The sequence below is a fragment of the Mobula birostris genome, chromosome 6 (assembly GCF_030028105.1).
Source record: "Mobula birostris isolate sMobBir1 chromosome 6, sMobBir1.hap1, whole genome shotgun sequence".
In the NCBI taxonomy this organism is placed as follows: Eukaryota; Metazoa; Chordata; class Chondrichthyes; order Myliobatiformes; family Myliobatidae; genus Mobula; species Mobula birostris.
The window spans coordinates 156,209,091-156,231,524 of NC_092375.1; the positions used below are offsets into that span (position 1 = coordinate 156,209,091).

General features: G+C 41.0%; 1 protein-coding gene across 6 annotated transcripts in view; it reads right to left on the reverse strand.

Annotated features, from left to right (window-relative positions):
* pms1 (PMS1 homolog 1, mismatch repair system component) overlaps positions 1–22,434 on the reverse strand; it is a 107,769-nt gene that overhangs the window by 18,148 nt on the left and 67,187 nt on the right. For 5 of the 6 annotated variants that reach the window (XM_072261688.1, XM_072261687.1, XM_072261689.1 and 2 more), the window contains one exon: positions 17,460–18,307. In XM_072261688.1, the coding sequence (XP_072117789.1) occupies positions 17,460–18,307 (848 nt within the window). Of the gene's footprint in view, positions 1–15,320; positions 15,574–16,850; positions 16,877–17,459; positions 18,308–22,434 lie in introns of all 6 variants that reach the window. The other variant, XR_011886430.1, reaches the window with a different exon arrangement.

Consider the following 22,434-nt stretch of genomic DNA (forward strand, 5'->3'; position numbering starts at 1 on the left):
GGAAAGCACTGAACATTTTGCTGCAGTTTTTAACTTCTTACATGTACGAGCAAGCTTTTTCTTGTTTAACAAGCATCAAGAGCAAGGATAGAAATTGTCTTATTTCAGTTGAAGGTGAAATCCGTGTGTGTTGATCTGAAATTCAATGCAGAATTGAGTACTTCTGCAGCAAAAAAAAACAAGCACAGGTTTCACTTGCTAGGCCTATATTTGAGCTTGATAATGTCACAGAAAATGTTTTTTCAAAGTCTTGTATAAAATTGTGACTTAGGCTATATTCGTATTCATATTGCTCTGGCTTATGGTTTTTAGTAACTTTATTATTCAACATTGTCAATAAATTTTCATGTTGTAAATAACACTAATTAAAATCAATTTACAACCTTAATTCAAATTAAATCCACCGAGCCTACCTTCAGAAAAATTAAATCCTATTTTGGCTTAAACCTGTTATTCAACAGAAATTTATTATGTTTACCTTATTTTTAAAACTTATAAAAGGGAAAGAGAGAGATTAATTTCAAGGTAAGCTAAGCTTAACTACCTGCTTTTCTTCCAAGAAATGTTGGCTAAAAATTCATTCTCTACTCAAAAGAACATTGATAATTATTTTTGGATTATTATAGCGACAACTTACTGATCACGCTAACGTACCACGAGGTGTCGATATAATAATTTTTACACAGTTGTTCTCTGCGTCCTGAGAATTATTTCAAGGGTTCCTCCAGGGCAAAAAGGTTGAGAAAGGCTGCTCTACACTATCCACAACACCACTAACCTTTGAGTCTTTGCAAATTTACTAACCCACCCTTCCACTTCCCCATTTAAGTTATTTATAAAAATCACAAAGAGTAAGAGTCCCAGAACAGATTCCAGTGGAACCCAACCAAGCTTCAGGCGAAATACTCTCCATCTACTACCAACTCTCTGCCTTCTGTAAGCAAGGCAATTCTAAATCCATGCAGCTAAGTTTCCTGGATCTCATGCCTCCTGGTTTTCTGAATGAGCTACTTTGGGGTAACTTGGTGAACACCTTACTGAAATCCATATACACTACATCCACTGTTCTGCCTTCTTCAATTTGTTTTGTGACTTCCTCAAATAATTCAATCAGGCTCATGAGGCATGACCTGCCCCTCATAAAGCCATGCTGACAATCCCTAATCAGACAATGCTTCTCCAAATGCTTATAAATTGTGTCTCTAAGAATCCTCTCCAATAGTTTATCCACCACTCTGTAAAACTCACCTCGTCTATAATTCCCAGGATTATCCCCATTACCTTCCTTGAACAAAGGAATAACATTTGCCACTCTCCAGACTTCTGGTACTACTCCTTTAGCCAGTGAGGATGCAAAGATCATTGCCAAAGGTACAGTAATCACTTCCCGTAGTAACCTGAGGTATGTGCCTTCTAGCCCTGGGGACTTATCTACCCTTGTGTTTTCCAAATGTTCCAGCACATCCTCTTTTTTAATATCAACATGTTCCAGCCTGTTTCTAGGCTGTCCACACATTTGTCAAGGTCTCTATCACTGGTGAATACCGAAGCGAAGTATTCATTAAGGACCTCCCCTACGACCTCTGACTCCAGGTACGTTTCCACTTTTATGCCTGTTTGGTCCTACCCTCACTCTAGTTATCCTCCTGTTCTTCTTATACCTGAAAAACACCTTGGGGATTTCCTTAATCCTACTTGCCAAGACCTTCTTATGTCCGCTTCTAGCTCAACTTTCTTAAGATCCTTCTGGCTACCTTATATCTGATCCTTGCATCCTAAACATTAAGTATGTTTCCTTCTCCCTCTTGAATAGATATCCTACTTAGGTGTTGGGGCGTGGCCAAGTGGTTAAGGTGTTGGACTAGTGATTCTGAAGGTCGCGTGTTCGCAGCGTGTTGTGTTCTTGAGCAAGGCACTTAACCACACATTGCTCCTGCACATTTATAGCCCAGCTGTGGCAGTTGGTGCAGTATGGACAAGACAAGACTATTGTCAACCATGGTTCCTTCACCCTACTCCCTTTCCCTGCCTCAATGGGACAAACCTCTCTAGAAACCCATGCAACTCCGGAACATCTCAGATTCAATTCTAGATCCACACTGAGATTCACAATTTAAACAAGTATTTGATCATTAATCACTGTCTCCAAGCGAAGGAAAATTTCTTTATGTAGCCAAATGACCTCCTACCACAGAAAAGTCAACAGACACCTTTTCTTGCAATGTGTTGCCAACTCAGCACAGTAAAGGATTTTTCCACTTACACACAGGATAGGCTCAACTGACTTACTTGAGGGAGATCTGTAAAATAGCTAACTGTGTGGAATATAGACACAAAGCTTCTTCACTAATACATTTTATACATAATAGTCAGGGAACACTAAAATGCATATCTAATCCTCAGGAAGATAAACATTACTATAAATTATTGTTTTAAATTGACAAAATATTTGCCATTTGCTTCAATTGATTGACTAAATTCAAGGAGGAGGAGGAGAAGATGGCAGCGCGATGCAGTGCACGCGGCCACTTCGGTGGTGATGTCTGTTACTTGTCAAGTAGGGGACCGTGCACAATTCTGATTTGACGGAGACAGACGTGAGAGTACGGAGGAACATCTGGAGAAACTTCTGAAATGTCCCCTTCGCTGCTGCTGTTATTGTGTGGTCCAGAATCTCTGGAGGAGAAGGCCCTGAATCCTCGGCTTTGCTTGTTTCGGCAGCCAGGCGAGGTCAAAGGCGCTCGGTAGAGGATGGCGCTCCGGAGGCTGTATCGGAAAGGCTCGAAGTTTTCAGATGGACGGACTCAGTGTCGGCTGTGGTCGGGTGCTTCCAATGCATTGGCAGTTGTCGATGCCTGGAGGTTTATGGCAGGGAGTTGCTCCCTTTGCCGCCTGCTATTGGGGACTCGGGAGTCGATCGACTCAGGACTTCCAGACTTTTTTTTTTAACCGTGCCCATGGTCTGTTTTTATCAAATTATGGTATTGTTTTACACTGCTGTAACTATATGTTATAATTATGTGGTTCTGTCAGCGTTAGTCTTTGGTTTGTCCTGTTTTTCTGTGATATCACTCTGGAGGAACATTGTATCATTTCTTAATGCATGTATGTCTAAATGACAATAAACAAGGACTGAGTGTTCTCATAATCTAAAAAAAATTCCCTATAATATCTCTCATTCCACTTCAGCTGGCTGTCAACAACCACACCTAATTTCTTGACCAAAGGGACCAGTAAGTAGCAAGTGAAATATGTGTGGGCAAAATTCCTTCTCTCAGTATCACAGAGTATGGCAAAAAAAACTCTTAGAAAGAAAACAGGACTTTACTGGGCAACGAATGGTCTTGCATGAATGCGACAACGGAATCATACCGATCCTTGCACTCAATGACACTTTCCCATATTAACATCATATCCCTTCATTCTTTCGTGACCAAAATTATATTGATCAGTTATAAAAAGGGGTCAACTTTTGCTTGTTTCAATCAAGGAATAGTCTCCAATTGTACTGGTCCTAGTGCAGGCAAGCATATTCTGGAAGAATTAAAGATTAACTCTGGAACCTTAGTCTTTATGGCTCAACAGCGCAGCTTCCCATTAAGCCACAAGGGTGATCTGATTTTGGATCCTTAAAGCCAAATCCAGCATCTGAGCATTCTCACATTTTGCATGTCTTTCACTTCCATTTTTTCCACTATAATTTTCTCAGTTCCTTAGTTTATTGGTGTTATTGGTTGAATCACAGTGCCCATCCAGGTGATTACAGCTATAAAACCAAATCCCATTTTCTAGCTCTTGCTTCACGGCCTTGCAGGTTACTGTGACTCAAATGTGAGGATTCTACACCTTCTCAGGCACTAAAATTCTAATCCCCACCAGACTGCAGTGAAAAATAAATATTCTACTTCTTCTCTTTCTCTCTCTAAAGTGGCTGCAGTAATAGAACATAAAGTGTATTTGAGTTGCAATAGATTTTATTTTTATTTAAAATTAACAAGCAAATTGCTGTCAAGAAGGCAACTCAATACCTTCTTTTCAAATACAATTAAGGATGGACAATAAATGCTAGTCTTGGCTGAGACATCTACATGAAGGAAAGAAAATGCTTGGCTTCACGATTTATCCTGCCACAAAATGTGGCATTAAAAAGAACATAAATAATAACATCTCCTGTTGAGGGTGTTGTGTCTCCAAAGGACAACAGATTACACTCAACATTTGCTCAAAAGCCCTTAAAGTTTATAATCACTTCATTATAAAGAAGCATGCTTGAAGGGGAAAAGTGAAAGGCAAATGTAAAACTAAAATAATTTGTTGCTGTGTATTAAGCATTCATAAGCACAAGCAGCTGCTCTTGATAAAAGAATTTTTTGGAAATTCTCCAGTCCATGTATAATTGACATTAAAGAGGGAAACATGGTTGACAATGCAACAATGGAATAAATGGGGTACCCATTGCCTTTTAAAGAACAAAGAATTGAAATGTCAAACAAATGTTACAAAGATCTACAAATTTGTTTTCATTCTTGGAAAGAGAACAATATTGGTAAAGTTCTATTTATATTGTCTGCAAAAATCCAGAATTATATTTTATATGATGTACTTGTTCCAACCAAACTTAATAAAAAGCTAATATATATATAGCCCCTTTTTTCTGAAGAAAACCTAACAGATAACATATCCCAAAAATATTTCAGAACATTTTTTTATTCATTCTATAAAGTGCCAAAGTTGTTAGTGCTCTGAAAACCCCTAACTATATTGCAGAATGATTCTTCAACACTTAATTATGAATTCAGTGAACATACACTCAGTGGCCATTTTATTAGGTACAGGAGGTACCTAATACAGGAGTATTTGTTTATTTATTTATTGAGATACAGCACAGAATAGGCTCAGCTGCATTTCAAAATGCACTGTCCATCAGTCCCCTGACGTAATCCTAGCCTAAACGTGGGACAATTTACAACGACCAATTAACCTACCAACCAGTATGTCTTTGGACTGTGGGAGGAAACCGAGATCTTTTGCTGCTGTAGCCCATCCACTTAAAGGTTCTACGTGTTCTGTGTTCAGAGATGCTCTTCTGCACACCACTACTGTAATGTGTGGTTATTTGAATTAATGTCCCCTTCCTGTCAGCTTGAACCAGTCTGGCCATTCTCCTCTGACCTCTCTCATTAGCAAGGCGTTTTCACCCACAGAACTCTCACTCACTGTATTTTTTTTTGTTATTCGCACCATTCTCTATAACTTTAGAGACAAAATCCCAGGAGATCAGCAGTTTGTGAAATACTCACACCACCCCGTCTAGCATCAACAATCATTCCATGGTCAAAGTCACTTAAATCACATTTCCTCTCCATTCTGATGGTTAATCTGAAAAACTAAACTACTTGACATGCGTGCAATGCTTTATGTATTGAATTGCTGCTACATGATTAGCTAATTAAATATTTGCATTAATGAACATTGTATACAGGTGTGCCGAATAAAGTGGCCACAGAGTGTATACGCAGTGAATTAAAGCTGGTAAATGCAATTACAATTTATAAGATGGCCATGATCTTACTGAATAACAGAGCAGGAACAACGGGCTCAATGGTTTACTCCCACATCCATTCCTTATACACGATTCCTAAATCCTGGGAGCTTATTCAGGACCCAGGCTGTAAAAATAGGGGACAAGCTCTCCTCTACAATCACTCTGAGCACTGGTGCCCTACAAGGCTGTGTACTCAGCCCCCTGCTGTACTCACTGTACACCCATGATTGTGTAGCCAAGTTTCCATTAAACTCAATATATAAGTTTGCTGATGACACAACAATTCTAGGCCATATCTCGGGTAATGATGAGTTTGAGTACAGAGAGGAAATTAAGAACTTGGTGGCATGGTGCGAAGACAATAACCTATCCCTCAACGTCAGCAAGATGAAGGAATTGGTTGTTGACTTCAGAAGGAGTAGCAGACCACACAACCCAATTTCCATCAGTGGTGCGCAAGTGGAATAGGTCAAAAGCTTTAAGTTCCTCGGGGTCAATATCACAAATGACCTGACTTGGTCCAACCAAGCAGAGTTCACTGTCAAGAAGGCCCACCAGCACCTTTACTTCCTGAGAAAACTAAAGAAATTTGGCCTGTTCCCTAAAACCCTCACTAATTTTTATAGATGCACCGTAGAAAGCATTCTTCTAGGGTGCATCACAACCTGGTATGGAAGTTGTCCTGTCCAAGACCGAAAGAAGCTGCAGAAGATCGTGAACACGGTGCAGCACATCACACAAACCAATCTTCCGTCCTTGGACTCACTTTACACCACACGCCATCGGAGCAGTGCTGCCAGGATAATCAAGGACTCGACCCACCCAGCCAACACACTTTTCGTCCCTCTTCCCTCCGGGAGAAGGCTCAGGAGCTTGAAGACTCGTACGGCCAGATTTGGGAACAGCTTCTTTCCAACTGTGATAAGACTGCTGTACGGATCCTGACCCGGATCTGGGCCGTACCCTCCAAATATCCGGACCTGCCTCTCGGTTTTTTTGCACTACCTTACTTCCCATTTTTCTATTTTCTATTTATGATTTATAATTTAAATTGTTAATATTTACTAATTTTAACTATTTTTAATATTTGTAATCCAGGGAGTGGGAAGTGCAGAATCAAATATCGCTGTGATGATTGTACATTCTAGTATCAATTGTTTGGCGACAATAAAGTATAAAGTATAAGAACAACATTTAGACTCTCATCATCAGCCAGTCCTGCCAAAGGGTTTCGGCCCAAAACGTCGACTGTACTTTTTTCCATAGATGCTGCCTGGCCTGCTGAGTTCCTCCAGCATTTTCTGTGTGTTGCTTGGATATCCAGCACCTTCAGATTTTCAGCAGGGAAACTTTTTCATTACTACTTGTTGATGTTCACTTGTACAAAGATTTAGTAAGAGTGAAAGAGAAACAAATGTTTATAGGAGTGCTAGGACTTGCCATTCTGATACCTGTAAGTCCAAGGTTTCTCAGATTGCTAGCCCCCTTCTTAACTACCTCCAGCAGTCTTGTCATGAAACCTTGATGCTTTTGCCTCAGACCTGTTAGGACTGAATCCTGATGTTTCTGCCTTCGATGTTTTCAGTTTTACAGATGAGGACAGGGCAAGGCAGGCAGAAGCAAAACAGCAAGTAAGTTCGAAAAGGCAAAACAGCAGGAAAGAAACAGAAAAAGAACGCTTGAGAGAGAAAAATACAAGTGTTAGAATAGTAAATACGAAGAAAGATAGATTAAAAAATTGAGAATTGAAGACAGTATTTACCTTCTAAATCAAGCAAAGTTTGCTTTCTGATTGTATCAGATGAATCCTACCCACTACTCCAAACATTTACAGCAGACAGCTGGAATATTCAGCCCAACAAATCATTGCCAGTTTTTGTGCTCCACACAAGTCTGCCCCTTACCTTGTAAAAATTATCATTATCTTGATGAGTTTGCTATTTCCAACTGAAAATGTAACAGATGTAATCAATGAAGGGTCTGCTTTGAAGAAGTAGGATTAGCTTTATTTTATATTCTGGCTGATAGTTTTTATCCCCAGTCACAGAAAGCAATTTTTGATTGCCATTTGTTCAGTAAATTGTAAACATGGTTACTTCTCACACTTCCCTTCCCCCAGTTTCTGTTTCTGAAAAGCACCAAGTATTGTGTCATGGTAAAATAACTTCACGGGTCAGAAGCCCAGTGAGAATGAAGAACAATCAGTGAATGACATCAGGAATAGCAGCATAATAGACATTTAACTGAAGGGTAGCAGAAAATTATTTGCATGATCTAATGTGACAAGGGATTATGTTTCAGAAAATATGTGGTGAGTAGATAATATGTCATAAACATAGTATAATAATCAAAAGCATCTATAAGTATTCAGGTTTACAAAATTGGTCACATTTAGGTGCTTTAATTAAAATGTAATTCCACATAGTTACAAAAGTGTGCCCGCAAACCAAATGATTGAAAGCCATCTTGTGGCAAACAACAGTATTGCAAACTTTTGCCATTCACAATTCACCGAAATGTGTTTACTCGGAGCTAGAAAAGCAGCAAAGATCAGAAATGAGCAAGTGGTTGAGATGCCGGCAGGGTACAGCAGCTACAGATCCAAATTCGCCACAGAGAGCATGAAGAGCTAACAATACTTTCCTGTGCGTGGATGAATCTTCCTTCCACAGGAATTCTCTATGGTGTCTTGCGAACATTATAAATCACCCGAAACATTGAGAAGTATTTAGTACCCAGCAGTGCAGCAACCTATCCCAATTCATTATAAAAATGGCCAGATCCATACTGTATCTCAGAACAAGGTGTACTTTTGGGATGCAAGGATGAGAAGTAAAACCATAAGACACAGAAGCAGAATTAGACCATTCGGCCCATTGAGTCCGTTTCATCATTCTATCATGGCTGATTTATTTTCCCTCTCAACCCCACTTTCCTGCCTTCCCTCCCATAACCCTTCATGTCCTTACTAATCAAGAACCTATCAATCTCTGTTTTAAATACCTAATTTGGCCTGCACAGATTCACCATCCTCTAACAAATGAAATTCCTTCTCATCTGTTTTAAAGGAATGTATTTCTATTCTGAAGCTGTGCCCTCTGGTCCTAGACTCTCCTCACTATTGAAAACATTCTTTCCAAGTACACACTATATTTGGTAGGTTTCAACAAAATCCTCCCTCATTCTTCTGAACTCCAGTGAGCACAGGCTCAGGGCCATCAAATGCTCCTCATACATTAACTCTTTCATTCCCAGGATCATTCTTGTAAACCTCCTCTGGACCTTCACTAATGCCAACACATCCTTTCTTTGATAAGGGGCCCAAAACTACTCACGATACTCCTGATGTGGTCTGTCAGGATAATTGGAATTAAGGTGAGAAATATATCCCCTCCTTTTCCAGTATACAAATCTTTTGACTGGTAATATTTATGGATTTAGATGCCTATCTCTTCACCCTTCAGAGTAATTACTGAGGCAGATCCATGGCTTTTGGGAGGTGGGTGAGATCACACACACATTGCCTTAAGGCTTTAACTGATCATGCTCTTCTGTGGAAACACTGGTGGCAGAGTTGTTTGTCATGAAAAGGTTTCTTTTTAGTACAGGCTATGGGGCAAAGTCTTCTGCCCACTTACTCTGGACACCCAGTTTCTCTCTGTTCCACTTTCAGCATTGCCATGAATGACAGCTTTGTGACTGGGACAAAGGTACTATATCTCACACTGTTCTTGACTCATCTGCAATCTATGACGAGGTGACCACATCATCTTTTCCACTAGCCGTGTCCTCCGTTGATGTGAAACTACATTTGCCCAGAAATGATCTTTAATCGCTGGAATTCATTCAGAAGAATGAGAGATCTTAGAGAAACATACAAAATTATGGAAGAGATAGATAAGATAGAGGCAGGAAAGTTGTTTCCACTGGTAGGTGAGAATAGAACTAGGGGGCATAGCCTCAAGATTCGGGGAGTAGACTTAGGATGGAGATGAGGAGGAACTGCTTTTCCCAGAGTGTGGTGGATCTGTGGAATTCTCTACCCAATGAAGCAACAAAGGCTACCTCAGTAAATATATTTAAGGCAAGGTTGGATAGATTGTAGGGAAATTAAGGGTTTTAGGGAAAAGGCAGGTAGGTGGAAATGAGTCCGTGGCTAGATCAGCCGTGATCTTATTGAATGGTGGAGCATGCTAAATGAGCCAGATGGCCTACACCTGTCCCTACTTCTTATGTCCCCACCAAGGACATGTCAGAAATACAATAACAAAATGTTAGGAATATGACATTGATGGCATCACAGAGATAAAGTTGAGAGAGGGGCAAGACAAGAAACCGAACATCCTGGGGCATAGAATCTTAAGGCATGATTTAGGTGGGGGGGGGGTGAAGTAGGGGCAGGTAGAGATCTAGAAGAGGAGGTGATTAAGGAACCAATTACTGCTGTAATGAGGAGAATATACAAGAAGGCATTTCAAAGAAATCCATATGGGTTGAGCTTAGGAACAAAAAAGGGATAGGCCATGGGCTCACCTAACAGTTCAGAATCAGAATCAGGTTTATTATCACCGGCATGTGACGTGACATTTGTTAACTTAGCTGCAGCAGTTCAATGCAATACATAATCTAGCAGAGGGAACTAATAATAATAATAATAGTAATAATAAACAAGTAAATCAATTATGTATATTGAATAGGTTTGAAGAACCGTGCAAAAACAGAAATACCGTATATTAAAAAATAAAGTGAGGTAGTGTCCAAAGATTCAATGTCCATTTAGGAATCGGATGGCAGAGGGGAAGAAGCTGTTCCTGAGTCACTGAGTGTGTGCCTTCAGGCTTCTGTATCTCCTACCTGATGGTAACAGTGAGAAAAGGGCATGTCCTGGGTGCTGGACGTCCTTAATAATGGATGCTGCCTTTCTGAGACACTGCTCCCTAAAGGTGTCAGCTATGTAGAGAAATCACAGAGAGATGCAAGAGTAATAGAGTTATAGCAGATAGTAATTTTCCCAGTATTGCCAATGATCACCTTAGTGCAGGAAGAGTAGAGAGGGTGAACTTTTTAAAGTTTGTTCAGGATAGCCTTTTGAGACAGTACGTGGATATAGAGAAGAAGCAGTGCTGGACCTGATGTTAGGGAATGTAGCTAGGCTGAAGTGTCAATGGGAGAGAATTTCACAGATAGTAACCATAACTTCGTAAATTTCAGAGAGATGAGAATAATACCCCGAATAGGGAGGAAGGCAGACTTCAATATCACATTTGACCTGGCAGAAGTAGACTCAGATAACTACTTTAGCATTGTCTCCATACATCTTACCGGAGTCATTCAGAAGTGATAGTTCATGGTCAAAGTGCTCCCATAAGGGTGAAAGGCAAGGACAGCAAGTTGAATAGCATGGGTTGGACAAAGAAATCAATGTAAGCATACAGCTGGCGTGGAGAACTTGAAACAGCGAGACCTTGCAGGAGTATATAAATTGTAGGGAGTACTTAAAGTTTTTAAAGTTGGGGAGTATTTTAAATTTAGGAGGGCAAAGGGGAATCACAGGATATCACTGCAGTACAGTATATGATTAAGGATAATCCCGAAGTATTTTATGAGTACAGATTCAGATTCATTTATTTAACTACGGGTCAAGATGGTGCTGAGCTGCGATCTCTGTCGAGGCCATGCCTCAGACTTAATTTTTTTTTTTAGGTCTGTAGGGATGATTTTGGGGGCAGGGAGGAATTAGAGATCAGGTTAGGGTTCAGCGACAGGGATGTGGAGGGAATTAGCAGTCAGGCCAGAGTGCAAAGGTCAACGTGACTAGCTGGATTGATCTTATATTGAGCCAGTAGACTCAACAGGGCACATTGCCTCCTTCTGTATGAAAATCTTGTGACACAAGGAAATCTACTGAAGAAGGTCTATTGGAAGCCTTGGGCTTGCTTTACCATCTTGCTGGCATTTTCTTAGTTCACTCCATCCTCACTATTTTACTAAACTTTGAATTTGTGTGAAAAATGAAGTGTTGCTATTGTTTAATATGGATATATTTTTGAGCATTTGTAATTGCTGTTGACACAGGTATGATGCAGTTGTATATCTTACTGGAAAGCAATAAATAGAAAATATGAACTACAATGTTCTTACAGCCTCATTACAATTGCAAGAAGTCTTAAACTTAAATTATGCTCACTGATCCAGACTATTCTTAATGGAACTAAAAATACAATTTATTGTAAATGCCAGCAAATCTCACGCCACTTTGCCAAAAACCTGGATGCACGGCAAAGTAGCTGAGCACAGTATGAGATTTTTGTGGCTACTTCACTAGACAAAAAACATTTTAAACTTGTCAATACTACCCCCTTTTTTAAAATAACCTGTCCTACAGTTTCATTGACCATTCCCTCCACCCCGAAGGTGAATTTTCAAACTACAATGTACCTCTCCTTAGTGAATGCAGATGAGAAGTATTCACTGAAGAAATTGCTACATCCTTTGGTTCCACACGCAGATCGCTTACTTGATCCTTAATGGTCTCTACTCTTTCCCTCTTCGGCTTATGTCCCACTGTTATAGGACAACGGAATGGTTCCTGTGATAAGATGGACTCTGATCCTCCCGGTCTCCCTTGTTGTGGCCTTGTACCTTACTGTCTATCTACACCGTATTTTCCTTGCTCTGCATTCTGCTGTTTTACTTTGTACTACCTGTTATAATTAATTGATCTGTACAGACAGTTGCAAGGCAAGTTTTTCACTGTACCGAGGCAAGCTAATATACCAATTTAATATATTGTAGTTATGTCATATTGGCTCCAGAATGCTTTACGACAATTGCAGGTTGCCATAGGAGATCAGATTCAATTACTTATCACATGTACATTGAAACATACAGTGTCATATGTGTTAATAACCAACATAACCTAAGGATATGTTGGGGGCAGCCCATAAGTGTGGGCACACATTACAACACCAACATTACACGCCCAGCATGTTCACAGATCAACAGAAGAAATAACAGAACACCAGCAACAAAACGACAACAGGAAAACAAGCTCCTTACCTTCCTCCCACCCACACAGACAATACTCCAGCACAGGCCTTCTCTGGGTGTCTAGCCTCTGTACACTCACAGACATTATCCAGGCCTCCTCAGTGGACTTGCAGACTCACAGACCCAGGGGCTTCAGCCATCTGTCTTCGACTTCTGGATTGACCTTTGAGTTTCAGGCTTTGATCTTCAGTATTGAACCCAGGACTCATTAATGACGACGAACGAGACCTTGGATGAGGACCCCGAACTCTAGGGTCTCGAACTCCTGATTCACTGATGATGGAACCCTGAACACTAGGCCTTGAACTCTGGTCTCTCCATCTCGCGTACATATGGGGCCTCCACAAAGGACAGCCATCTTCCTCTGTGAGTTACAACTTCAGCCAGAAGAAGCTTCTCCCTTATCTACACTGACAGGGTCTCCTCGTTTCCACTGCGAGTGAATGCTCCTCAATTTGACAGCTAATGGTATCTTCAACGTAATTAAACATCTCATTTACCATATAGCAGTGGGAGTTAGATTGATAAGGATGGTAGTTTATATTATAAGGAAGGAACAAATGTCTTGTAAAGGACAGAATGTTTGTTAAAGTTCTTATTCAGAACATAGGAGTGAAAAGGAGTAGTAAATGGAGGCAGTGGAAAACAGGACAATCTGCAATTTTTGAAGGGTGGAATCTGAAAGGCATGCAGACAGCATAGCAGTAATCAACCCAGAAACCAGGACTTTCAGTACCAGCAATGAGCTGGATCTGAGACAGCTTCAAAAAAAATCAACAGTAGGAAGTGACAGGCTGAAGCATGGTAGGAATGAAAAAAAAAGGGTAAAATGGGGAGACAGTTATAATTATGAGTAGTTGAAGATATTTATATGTTTCTGCTATAGGAGTGCTACATGTTTTTGCTTGTGATGTTTCCAAGCTTCAGGGTAAAAAGCAACAGCTCCATTGCGAAGAACATCATTTCTCCCTGAAAATGCTGATAATACATCAACCGGTGTGGAACAGAGCCAAACAGATTTGATGGAATCTGAGGTAACTTACAGATTTCAACCAGCTTGATTGTTCAAGACATCGCAAGTAGCCACAGGGTCCAGGCAGGCAGATGGCAGGGGTGGGTGGGGGGGGGGATAGGGGGAGGGGAACACTGGAGATTCCTGCCAGAAGGTATATTGTGGATATCAGGTAATGGTTGACTGCAAAGCACTGCAATACTTATTACAGCATGAAAATAAGCTGATCAGCCCATCAAGTCCAGTGGAACAACTATAGTTGTCCTTTAGGCTTAACTCTGCAACTTATTTGTTCACCATCCGCATCAACTCCCCTTTGATTTTTTGTCACTTAGCTACTCCAGTGATGATTTACAGCAGTTAATTAAGCAGGTGCTTTTTGGGATGCAAGAGGAGCTGACAGTAACAACGAAAACATGCAAACTCACACTGATAACCTGTGTCAGTCTCCAAGTATATTGTTGACTGTCTGACAGTCACCGTGCAAGGCTCATAAATGATAAAGTAATTTGCGCAAAGATACAGGAGACAACAGGTGTGTATGTGTGTGTGTATGTACACGCAATCAAACACAAGATACTGCCTTTAAGGGAGAAGTGAAGAAAATTATAGGTTCTCCTATCTTAGACACTCAATAATATATTGATTATGGCATCCAACAATAATTGATCACATACCTAAATTTTAAATGAAGTGTCAGGGCTTTAATTTACAGGTGGCAACAAGTAAATGTCAAAGCTGAGGGGTGGTATCAGCAAGGGGGCCAAGACTAGTTATTTTAATTTGTGCATGTCAGTGCCCTAACTAACTGCAAATGATTTACTCACTTAGATCCTGCATTCCTGTGCACAATCCATGTTGTGGTTTTGAATCTACAACCATGGGCAGAAAGTCATTAAAGAAATTCATTGGGGGGATGTTTTGCCAAGTTGCCCAGCTCTGGAATTTAACCTTCTGGCTACACCTCTGCCCTGTCAAGGATATCCAACATTGCACACCAATTTGATGCATGACTTACACCACAGACTTAGAGGTGTAGAAAAGGGGTGAATTGATGACAGTGAGAGAAAGGTGGTATCAAAGAAAGTGCAATTAATAATCTTTTTTAAAAGACTAAGCCTTTTAATTTTAATGTGCAGATGCTATTTGTTCTATTTTACAGTGGTAGGGGTTGCAGGAAACTGCTCCAACTAACCGGTGTTCTAACACTTATCAGCTCTCATGGCATCAATACCCAATCCTGTTCATATTGGACAAATGCACACAATGCAACAGTATAGTTACGAGAACATAACAAATAGAAGGCGTAGACCATTTGGCTTTCACGCCCACTTCACTACTCAAAGTTCAAAGTACATTTATTATCAAAGTACGTACACAGAACATAATTCTGATAGTCATCCTCCAGCAGGCAGCCACAAAACAAAAACACCACAGAACTCTTTCAAGACCCAATGCACAAAAAAAGGAAAAAATTGCACAACCAGCAAAAAGCAAGTGAACAACACGTGGAATATCAAAGATCAGACCAGGAGTCCGGTGATATTCAGCTTAGTTTAGTTCAGCCCCGCTAGCCCACGGCAGGCCCGTACCCCATTACGCATTGATTGTTTCGATCAAACCGCTCAGATACAGCAAAAGAAGAATAACCGGAATCTAGTAACAAGTGCAACATGAACCTCAAAGTCCCCCAAAACGAGTCCGTAGCCTCACCAATCAATCCTTGCAGAGTGCATCCCAAGACTCCTGCACTTCCTCCGATATCAGCTAGCGAGAGGGAGAGAAAGACCAGCCAAACGCAGGCAGTTGGCGCCCAATGTCTGCCCATCCTCTACTCTCATCAACTTCAACCTTGATCGATGCCTCAATCGGAGAGAAGCAGTGGAGTCGATCATGGGCTCGCGCCCCATCTCCAGGCTTTTAGCCATCCAAGCCGCACACTCAGCTCCCAGCCTCACTGAACTCACTCGGAGACAAAAAAAGACCCCAGATTGCCCAAAATCACACCAACAAAAATATAAATCACAGGTTCCAACTGCACACAGCTTAGTAGTAGAATCGTATTTGAAAGAAGTAGTTTCATAAACCGTCACCCTTGGTCATTGGCACCATCTTGATTAATCATTAATAAGATGATTATACTTTCTTATACTAATCGCAACTTCCCAATATTCCACTAATATTCAAATGTCTATTGCTCAATAACCAAAAGCGTTTGATTGTTCCCTCTGAATCGTATTGGTCTCAGTGCAGACTGGTATATTCTGAAAGGACTGGGATTAAATCTGGGGCAAGCTTCGTCTTTGCGATATGATACTACACTGGGGCATAAGAGTGACTTGATTTTGGAGCTCAAGAAAATGAAACAGGAGTATTCCACCTATCTTCTCAAGCCTGTCTTGTCATTTAATACGATTATGGCTGATCTACCCACCCTCCTCTGTGCTAGATCCCTGCAGGGCGTATTCTGGAGTTGGGGTATATAGCAAATATTAATTTCAGCAACAGTCTGTCTTCAGACCAGAATGTGGATTGCAGACTGAATCTAAAATGCAGCTCTATACAATGGTTGTAATTCAAAGGAAGCATTGTAGATACATTGTAAATATAGAATTGTCCTGCAGTTACCATTGATCTTTATTTAGCATATAAAAATGTCAAGTAATATTGGATCAGGGAGGCCTCTTCTTCCAAGAGTGTCCCCTGTATGGTTCCTGCTAGTTTGGCTGAATAAAGACTTATATATCCACCAGTTTGACTGTGAACGAAGTCACCAGAGACCTCCATAGCTCCCATTTCCCCTAAACCTTTCAAAAATTTATCTAGTTCCACTTTAAATATTTCTATTGAGTTAGCCTCCATGAATGCAGAGGAAATGGAAGGAAAGGGACACGAGTCGGCAGAAGGAATTAATTTAGTTGGGCATCCGATTACTAATGAATTCGTAACAACAAAATGGGCTGAAGGACCTGTTCCTGTACTATATTCCATGTAACTCTCTGGGGGCATAAACTGCAGCATCTTAGCATTTTATATAATTTTCAGCATTTCTTTGTTCAACTTATTTTTACATGAAATCACAGCTATCCACCCTAATCCCAGTTTCCAGTTCTCAGTCCACAGCCTTGTAGGGTTACTGTAATCCAACTGCACGTTCAACTATTTTAATGCAGGGACTTTACCACCCTTTCAGACACCGAGTTCCAGTCCCCCACCAGATCATGGGTAGAAAAAATAACTTACTTCTCTTCACGTCCCTAAACAGATTTCTGAAATAGCAAAAATGTACTTGATATGAAAATTGTTTTAGCCCAGTAAAAAAAAATAGCAAAGCAACAGTCTCACCACCACATACTAATGTACAATTAGGAATGCACAGTAAATGAGACCCTTGATAGAGACATCCATATCCCATAGATGAACAAATAAAAAAAGCTTTAAAATTAATTACTTTACATCATAAATTACCACACAATATAATCTGTTTATATGAAAATCATAATGAAAAACATCTCCGTCTCGCAAAAGGACAACAGGTCATTAATTTATAATAAAAATTCATTCAAAAATACTGGAAAATCTATAATCACTTCATTATAAAGAAATATGCTTGAAGAAAAAAAAGTGAATGGAAAATGTAAGACATATACTAAAACAATTAACTGCAGAGATCTGGAGAAGATGCACAGAATATATTTTAACAATACCTCCTGCATGGCATCTCAAACATGCCAAAAGAATTTTCCGCTTTATATTTTAAATAGTAATGGGATTTACTCTCTGCGTCCAATGAGTCACAGAGAATGGAAACTATTGGGTTATGAGGTCAAAAGGTTTAATGCGGAAACTTACTTCTTTTTCTCATCCTCATTCAGATTTTTCCACATCTCTTCAAGTTTCATGCTAACATCTTGCAGATTAGCTTTTGGGTTCTCCGCTAACAGTTTGGGTCGAATTTCTTGCATGAAAAGGGCAGGGGCTGGCAGAGACTTTTTGACAGTGCGATTGCTGATCAAGTCGTATAATGTGATCTGCCCAATTTTATCCTGCACCACATTAGAAGAATTTGTAGTTGGGTTGTTGTTTGAATTGAGATTGCTTGGGCTGCGTGGCTTTGTTTCATCACAGGCTAATTGATCTTGACTAGATGCATTGTTAGGTACCAAAAGCTTTACAGGTGAAAATGCCTGCTCCATGGAATCTTTCATCACACCCTTACTCCAATCATCAGCAGTTAGTTCACCGGAATCCTTTGCAGTGGTGATCTCTTCACTTAATGTCAAAGGTACCAAGGACGAATGACCAGCATTTTCATTGTTAATATCAGGTTGACTTTTGGAAAGAATGCAGTCATCGTCTAATGCCAATGCCACATCAAATTCTGGCACAAAAGTTGATTGCACAATCTCAGCAGGAGGTGGCTCTTTGGACTTGGTCTCAAGCATATTTCTGTCAGAACCCTCCTTTTCATCAACCACTACCTCAAAGGTATTGTTAGGAAAAGTGACGTTTTCAGCGCCAGCTTTCACAGTGTCAGCAACCAGGGAAGCTTCTCTTGTTGTTGAGGTGCCAGTGTCATTTACTTCGCCACTTCCACTAAGTCCAGTTTCTGGTAAACATTCAGGGGCTGGTTTATCAGGTTGAGGAAGTTGCCCATAGACTGAAATCAACACCTTCTCAATTACAAATAAGATGGCTTCCTGGTGAGAGGGAACATACCGTAAGGTTTTGAATAGAGAATCACTTACATTATGAATATAGATTAGAACATAATAGCACAGCACAGTATGGGTCCTCCGGCCCACAATGTTGTGATGACTTATATAAACCTACTCCACAATCAACCTAATCCTTCCCTCCTACACAGCCCATAGTCACCATTTTCCTCCCATCCTTGTACTTAGCTGAGAGACTTTTAAATGTCCTTATTGTATCATCCTCTATCACCACCCTCAGTACTGTATTCCAGACACCCATCGCTGTGTGGACAACCTACCTCTGACATCTCCCCTAAACTTTCCTCCGCAACTAGGCTTTAATTAGTCCCAAAATTAGAATAAAACAGCAGCTCCAATATGCAGAGAGATCTGGGTGTTCTAGACCAGGATTCAGAAATGCAGGAAGAGCCAATAAGTAAGGAAGTTGACAGATTGTTATTTCTTTATTGCCAGGGGCTTTCATACAAAAGTAGTGCGGTTCTGCTTTAGTTAGATGGAATACTGGTGGGACTATGAATGAAGTAGTGTGTCTAGCACTTAGCTCCTTATGTGAGGAAGTACATGCATCAAAGCAGTTGAGTGAAATCTTATTACACCAGTGCAACACACAAGATGCTGGAGGAACTCAGCAGGTCAGGCAGCACCTATGGAGACGAGTCAATGGAGTCAATGCTGCGGGCTGAGGCACTTCATCAGGTCTCTCCGAGTGCTGATGGAGGGCCTTGGCCCAAAATGTTGACTGGCATTGGAGAAGGTCCAGAGGAGATTCACAAGAATGATCCCAGGAATCAAAGCGTTAACCACTAGGTTACAGGAGACAGGAAACCGGGTGACCATCAGGAGGAGGAGGGTAATGCACACCCAGTGCAGAGTACACCTGTGGCCGTTCCCCACAACTTTAGATACTATTGAGGGGGACAACCCTCCAGGGGGAACCACACTGAGTGTGCTGCTGTGGCTCAGAACAGCAAAGGGGTGAAGAGGATTGCAGTGTTGATAGGTGATTCCTTAGTCAGAGGAACAGAGACGAAGTTCTGTTCATGCGATAGAGACATCCAGATGGTATGTTGCCTCCCTGGTGCCAGGATCAGGAATGTCTCAGATCGGGCCCATGGTATTCTCAAGGGCGAGGGTGAGCAGCCAGAAGTCTTGGTATATTTTGACACCAAGGTGAGGAGGTCCTGAAGAAATATTTTGAGGAGCCATGTGGAAAGCTGAGAAACAGGACCTGTAGGGTAGTAATCTTTCGATTGCCGCCTGTGCCACATGCTAGTGAGGGTAAAAAAAGAATGATTTGGCAGGTGAATGTGCGGCTGAGGAACTAGTGCAGGGGGCAGGGGTTCAGGTTTATGGATCATTGGGATCTCTTCCGGTATGACCTGTACAAAAGGGACAGGTCACACCTGAACCCAAGGGGGTTCAATATCCTTACTCAATATCTTTAGAGTTGTTTGGGTGGACTTATTTGGCAAGGGAATGGGAACTGGAGTGATAGTGCTGAAGGTGAGATAGTTGGTTTACCCACAGTGGCAATGTGTAGTAATACTCCAAGCAAGGAGAGGCTGATGATAGGGCAAAATTGCATTCAACAGGATGAGTTGCAATGTAAAAGGTGGACAAATTCGAAAAGGGTAAATACTTGAATGTGTGCAATATATGTAATAAGGTAGGTGAACTAGTAGCACAGTTACAGATTGGCATGCATGATGTTGTGGGCATCACGGAATCATGGCTGAAAGAAGATTATAGCTGGGAGCTGAATGTCCAAGGATACACATTGTATCAAAAGGACAGTTAGGAAGGCAGAGGGGTGGAGTTGCTCTGCTGGTAAAAAATGAAATCGAATCATCAGAAAGAAGCGACATAGTGAAAGCTGGTGAATCATTGTGGGTAGAGTTAAGGAACTGCAAGGGTAAAAAGACCCTGTTGGGAGTAGTATACAGACCCCCAAACAGTAGTAAGGATGTGATCTACAAATTACAATGGGAGGTGGAAAACGCATGCCAGAAGGGCAATGTTACAATAGTCATGGGGGATTTCAAAACACAGACAGATTGGAAAAATCAGGTTGGTGTGGGATTCCAAGAAGGAGAATGTCTAGAATGCCTACGAGATAGCTTTTTAGAGCAGCCTATGGTTGAGCCTACTAAGGATCAACGATCCTGGATTGGGTGTTGTGCAAAGAACTGGAATTGATCAGAGAGCTTAAGGTAAAAGAACCTTAGGGGCAAGTGAACATAATATGAATGAATTCACCCTGATTTTTGGGAAAGAGAAGATAAAAGTCAGACGTATCAGTATTACAGAGGAGTAAAGGGAATTACAGAGACACGAGAGAGGAGTTGGCCAGAATTGATTAGAAAGGAATACTGGCAGGGATGATGGCTGAGCAGCAATGGCTGGAATTTCTGGAAGCAATTTGGAAGGCACATGATCACAAGATCACAAGACAAAGGAGCAGGAGTAGGCCACTCGGCCCATTGAGTCTGCTCCGCAGCTCCCCCATGAGCTAAACTATTCACCCATCTAGTTCCAATTTATGGCTCTTTTCCCATATCCCTTGAAACCCTGACTAATTAGATACCTGTCAATCTCCTCCTTAAACACCCTCAATGATCGGGCCTCCACAGCTGTATGTAGCAACGAATTCCACAAATCCACGATCCCCTGGCTAAAAAAATTTCTCCTCGTCTCTGTTTTAACTGGGTACCCTCTAATTCTAAGACTATGGCCTCTTGTCCTGGACTCGCCCACCAAGGGAAACAACCTTTCCACATCTACTCTGTCCAACCCTTTCAACATTCGAAATGTTTCTATGAGATCCCCTCTCATTCTTCTATACTCTAATGAATACAGTCCAAGAGCCAACAAACGCTCCTCATATGTTAGCCCCTGCATTCCAGAAATCATCCTCGTAAATCTTCCCTGAACTCTCCCCAACATCAGTGCATCCTTTCTAAGATAAGGGGCTCAAAACTGCACACGGTATTCCAAATGAGGCTCACTAATGCCCCATAGAGCCTCATAAACACCTCCTTACTCTTATACACTATTCCTCCTGAAATGAATGCCAACATAGATACAGTACACCCCAAAGAGAAAAAATTATTGTAAAGGCAAGATGACAGAACTGTAAATAACAAGAGAAGTCAAAACCAACATAAAAGCCAAAGAGAGGGCATATAATAAAAACAAAATACTGGGAAGTTAGAGGATTGGGAAGTTTTCAAATACTACCAGAAAGCAACTAAAAAAGTCATTAAGAAGGTAAAGATGGATTACTAAAGTAAGCTCGCCAATAACATTAAAGAAGATACCAAAAGTTTCTTCAGATACATACAGTGTAAAAGAGAGGTAAGAGTAAATATCAAACCACTGGAAAATGATGCTGGAAAGGTAGTAATAGGGAAGAAGGAAATGGTGGTCAAATCGTATCAGTATTTTGCATCATTCTTCACTGTGGACGACACTAGCAGTATGCTGGAGGTTTGAGAGCATCAGGGGGCAGAAGTGTGTGAAATTATTACTAAGGAGAGGTTCTTGGGAAACTGAAAGGTTTGAAGGAAAGCCAGTTGCCTGGACCAGATGGTATACACACCAGGGTTCTGAAAAGGTGGCTGAAGAGAATGTAGAGGCATTAGTAATGATCTTTCACAAAGTTGATTCTGGCATGGTTCTGGAGGAATGGAAAATTGCAAATGTCATACCACTCTTCAGGAATGGAGAGAGGCAGAAGAAAGAAAATTGCAGGCCAGTTAGTCTGACCTCAGTGGTTGGAAAGATGTTGGAGTCAATTGGGGCTGAGAGAAAAAAAAATGGGACAGGAAAAGTGGAGCAGACTTAATCGGCCAAATAGCCTAATTCTGCTCCTATGTCTTATGGTCTTATACGAGGAGCGTTTGGTGGCTCTGGGCCTGTACTCACTGGAGTATAAAAAAATAAGGGGACTTTCATTAAAACCTATCAAATATTCAAAGGCCTAGATAGAGTAGATGCGGAGAGGATGTTTTCTATAGTGGGGGAGTCTAGGCCCAGAAAGTGCATAATTTCTTCAATAACTCACTGGTGAATCAAAGATAAATTTTGCTCTATTTATTTGTCTGCCTCTC